Source organism: Octopus bimaculoides, chromosome 24 (assembly GCF_001194135.2).
Source record: "Octopus bimaculoides isolate UCB-OBI-ISO-001 chromosome 24, ASM119413v2, whole genome shotgun sequence".
NCBI classification, from domain to species: Eukaryota; Metazoa; Mollusca; class Cephalopoda; order Octopoda; family Octopodidae; genus Octopus; species Octopus bimaculoides.
Genome location: NC_069004.1, coordinates 2732386 through 2736726, shown reverse-complemented (window position 1 = coordinate 2736726; position 4341 = coordinate 2732386). Strand labels below are relative to the sequence as shown.

The window sequence follows — 4341 nt, the reverse complement described above, 5'->3', positions numbered from 1 at the left end:
AGGCTGAGTTGATATGCAAGTAGACAGATAGGTGTAGATAAGGAAAATGAGATGTAGATATAAATAGAGAGAGAGATATAGAGAGAGAGATATACACAGAGAGAGATATACACAGAGAGATGTAGATAGACGTGGCTATAAGATATACATCCAGATAGAAAAGATAGAGAGAAATATAGATAAACAGGTAAAAAAGGAGAGAGAAAAAGTGTATATATATATATATATATATATGAGAGAGAGAGGGGGGAGAGGGGGAGAGAGAGAGAGGGAGAGAGAGAGTGGATGGGAGAGGGCAAAGCGAAAAAACGAAAGAGGAAGGTAGAAAAGGTAAAAACAGAGAGAGAGTGAGTGAGAGAGTGGGTGAACAAGTGTGTGAAAAAGAGAGAAAGGAATGGAGATAGAATGTTAGAGATGGAAAGGAAAGAGAGAGGGGGAAGGAGAAGAGATGGGAATTTTCCTTCGGTATATATCTATATTTTTTGAACAGAGAACAGGGAACTGGATAAAAATCTCAGTGATCGATCGATTGACTGACTGATTGGTTTCATTTATAATTAATTAAATGTTTTCCTTCTAACAACACAACAATCAATTCATTTTAATATTAATATACCGTGGTGGAGCTATTAACTAATCTCATGAGGAAAAGATTAAGACGGGGAACTGGTTGGGTGTGGGTGTGTATCCACACACACAATTTTGTTTTGAAGGGGAAATGTAGATTAAAAAAAAGGAAAAAATGTCTTAAAACCGTAAATCCCGTTTGTTTGAAAGACAGGAAGAAGAGACTTGAAAAAAACGAAGGAACTAAAGACAACTAACAGGATGTTTTCATTAGTATAATGTGTGTGTGTATGTGTGTGTGTGTGTGTGTGTGTGTATGTGTGTGTGTGAGTGTATGTGTCTGTGGTGTATGAGTGTGTGTCTGGGTGTGTGAGTGTGTGTGTATACAAACGTATGTCATGTGCAGGTGTGTGTGTGTGCGTGTGTATATATACAATGCCTATATATATATACACATATATATAATACACATATATATAATATACACACACATATATATATGTATATATTACATATATATATTATATATTACATATATATACATATATATATATACATACATAGACATACCTACATATATAAGTATACACACACACACACACATAGGTAATGTGCAGTGCCAGTAGGAAATTCTCGGCCGCCTGCGTTTGTTTCTCTGAAAGGATTCTAGTGTTTCGAAACTTCAAGTCTATCGAAGAATGACGGTGTAATCCATTAAAAAGAGATAAGAAATAACACTAACAATAAAAAACGACAAAATGAAATAACTGAAAATGGGTTTGGGGAACACGGGTAAAAAAAAATAAATAAACAATATATATAAGTTAGGGTGGGATCAGGGCGAAGTTTAAGGAGTTCAAAGATTAAAACTCACCTGGTCACTCCAGCCAACACCGTATCGCCATTCTGTTACATAGTGTTCAACATTTCTGGTTAAGAAATTATAGGGTACAGACTGTCCGACAGAGATCAAACTCTTGGAGAGTATTTCTTCTAAAGGTAACGGTTCCAGGCCGCGCTCTTTGGCCGGCACCTCTTTGTTGTTAATCCGAACCAAACAATCACCGGCCACCTCCTGTAAGTAACTGCGCCGGACGAACGATTCCGATGAAGAAATTTCCGATTTCGGTCCCGACACGTGCACAATCTCGCCGTCTCCCACATATAGGCCCCAGTGCGTGTAGATTGTGCGATCGATCTCAATTAGATCCCCCAGCTCCACATCTTCCAGGTCGGACGGCCGACAGAAGCTTCGCAACCCGGTCAACATCCCGCTGGGGCTGCTCGGCGATGGGCACCCGCTTGGCACTCGAACCCGATTCCGTGGTAGTTCTTCCTTCATTATTATATGTTTGCTGTTAATATTGTGATTATTGTTGTTGTTGTTGTTATTGTGATTGTTTGTTTTCGTTATTGTTGCAGGTGTTGTTGTGGTTAGTTTGTTAGTTTTTTCTTCAATTTTCTCCAAGAACGTGATGGGCTTCATTGAAAATCCGTTTGTTTTATAATATCGCAAAATAAGAAATAACAACTGGAATAACAGACGATATCAAATGGTCAGCTTGATATCATATAATAATATAAATAATATTATTGTATAATATAAATACACATACAACTATGTATGTATATATATATATATATATGTTATATATGTATGGTGATTTGATGGCTGGTGATAATGTATGTGTATATTATATATTTATTACATACAATTTATGTCAAAGAGGATTTTTTTGACTGAATGGTGAATATATATATATATATATATGTGTGTGTTTGGGAAATATCAATAATCACAACACGGTGAAAATGAGATATCAGATATTTGTATGTATGTCTGGTTAATGATATGCAATGAGGTGTTTGTTATACAATTAACGTTGTAAGGTTGTAATTAAGATACTGTCCTGGACAAGATGTTATAGGCGAATGACAAAGTGTGTTTCTCCTTGGACGAAACATTGAAAATGAAGAGATACAAATAAGATCCAACAGGGAATTGGAAAAATTACAAAACAATAATCCAGTTAGTTTCCTTGGCGGGTTTATGAATCACTGTGAAAGGGAAAAATTTATCACCATCATAGAAATTAATGATGGCATTGGCGTTAAATGTAAGCAAATTTTGTTTTTAGAAGAAGGCGGCATGAGTTTTATAATAATAATAATAATAACAATTATTATTAATAATAATAATAAGCGCAAGGTGGAAGTGCAGAGCGAATAAAATGCAAGCGTTACGGTACGCACAGCATAGCTTCCAATCAGCAACTAAAGTGGTACGGCCAAAGCGAGGCTGATATATATAGGCGGACGATTCCATTCGGCTACGAGGGGAGGTACAGATAGGAAGCGACTGGGAAAAGCTGAAAACATTCCTGGAAAGCGCAGCATGGATTGGTTGAAAGTGTGTTTATGATGTGTGTGTGTGTGTATATAATATGTATGTATGTATGTATGTATGTATGTATGTATGTATGTGTGTGTGGATATGGTTGTATTTGTATCTATTAATGTATATGTTACGGCACCTGTCGGTGTCTGGCTGTGTGTGTGTGTGTGTGTGTGGATGTGTTTGTGTTTATATACGTGTGTTTATATGTATTTCTGTGTAAGTTACGGTGCATGTCGGTGTATGTACGTACGTACGTACGTACGTATGTATGTATATATGTATGTATGTGTTGTGAGTGTGTGTGTATGTATGTGTGTGTGTGTGTTTATGCTATGGCGCGTGTCACTGTTATGTTGTCTGGTGATGTGTGTTATGTATTTGGGTGCATGTGTGTGCGTGTATGGTATGTGTGTATGTATCTATGTGTATATATGTGTGTATGTGTGTGTGCGTGTGTGTGTGTTTATGCTACGAACCGTGTCGATAACGTCCACTTTCAACGGGTCGTTATATTTATTTAACCCAAGGTCAGTTGCGTTCGAGCGAGCCCTTACTATCGAAGACGGGCGTTCCAGTTATGACATTCATACAGCGTATTTCTAATTAGGCCAGTGGTCCTCCTGGTGTGACCATAAAAGATTTTGCTGTAAAAATTTATGCAATAAACAACATATTTTAACAGTTTTTATAAACACAATTTCTAATAATATTTAATTACAAAAAATAGGATTTTTTTAAAGCAGGGAATGGATATATGAGGGTCCCTCGCTGTGTAAAACAGGACTCACAGAGGTCCCTTGGAAAAAAGTGGGTGAGACCACTGACAGAAGTCGATAGATAAACAGATAGATAGAGATTTGACTGTTGTTATGTCTTATAGGTTGAGTGACCACTTACAGGATCCGTTTGTTTTGTGTGCGCCTGTGTGTGTGAGAGAGGTTGTTTATAGTGGTTTATTTATTTGGTCAACTTTGAGCAAATCTATAAACAAAGGCGTGCCAACAACGACCATCCATCCTCTCCTTTTAAAGTTGTAGTATAACCTAGGATCACATTCACCAATTTGTCTTTCCTTTCTGAGACAGTAAATATGCAGATTTGAGGAAGATTTGGTTGCTATTTCTAGCAGAGTCATGCGACCATTTGGACGCTCGATAATTTACTAGTGTGTGTGTATGTGTGTAGTATATTATGCCGTAATGTGTGTGTGTGTGTGTGTGTGTGTGTGTGTGTGTGTGTGTGTGTTGTGGTGGGGCGTGTTAAGAAGTTTGCTTCTCAATCACATGGTTCCGGGTTCAGTCCCACTGCGCGGTATCTTGGGGTAAGTGTTTTCAGCTATTATCCCGGGCTGACCAAAGCCTTGTGACTGGATTCGG

The 4341-nt window shown here is 37.6% G+C and overlaps 1 protein-coding gene across 1 annotated transcript in view; it reads right to left on the bottom strand.

Annotated features, from left to right (window-relative positions):
- LOC106868772 (phospholipase A and acyltransferase 5) overlaps positions 1 to 2853 on the bottom strand; it is a 31243-nt gene extending 28390 nt beyond the window's left edge. Inside the window, exon 1 of the mRNA XM_014914190.2 lies at positions 1442 to 2853. Within this exon, the coding sequence (XP_014769676.1) occupies positions 1442 to 2053 (612 nt within the window). The 5' untranslated portion in view covers positions 2054 to 2853. The remainder of the gene's footprint in view (positions 1 to 1441) is intronic.
- Between the last annotated feature and the right edge of the window lie 1488 nt (positions 2854 to 4341).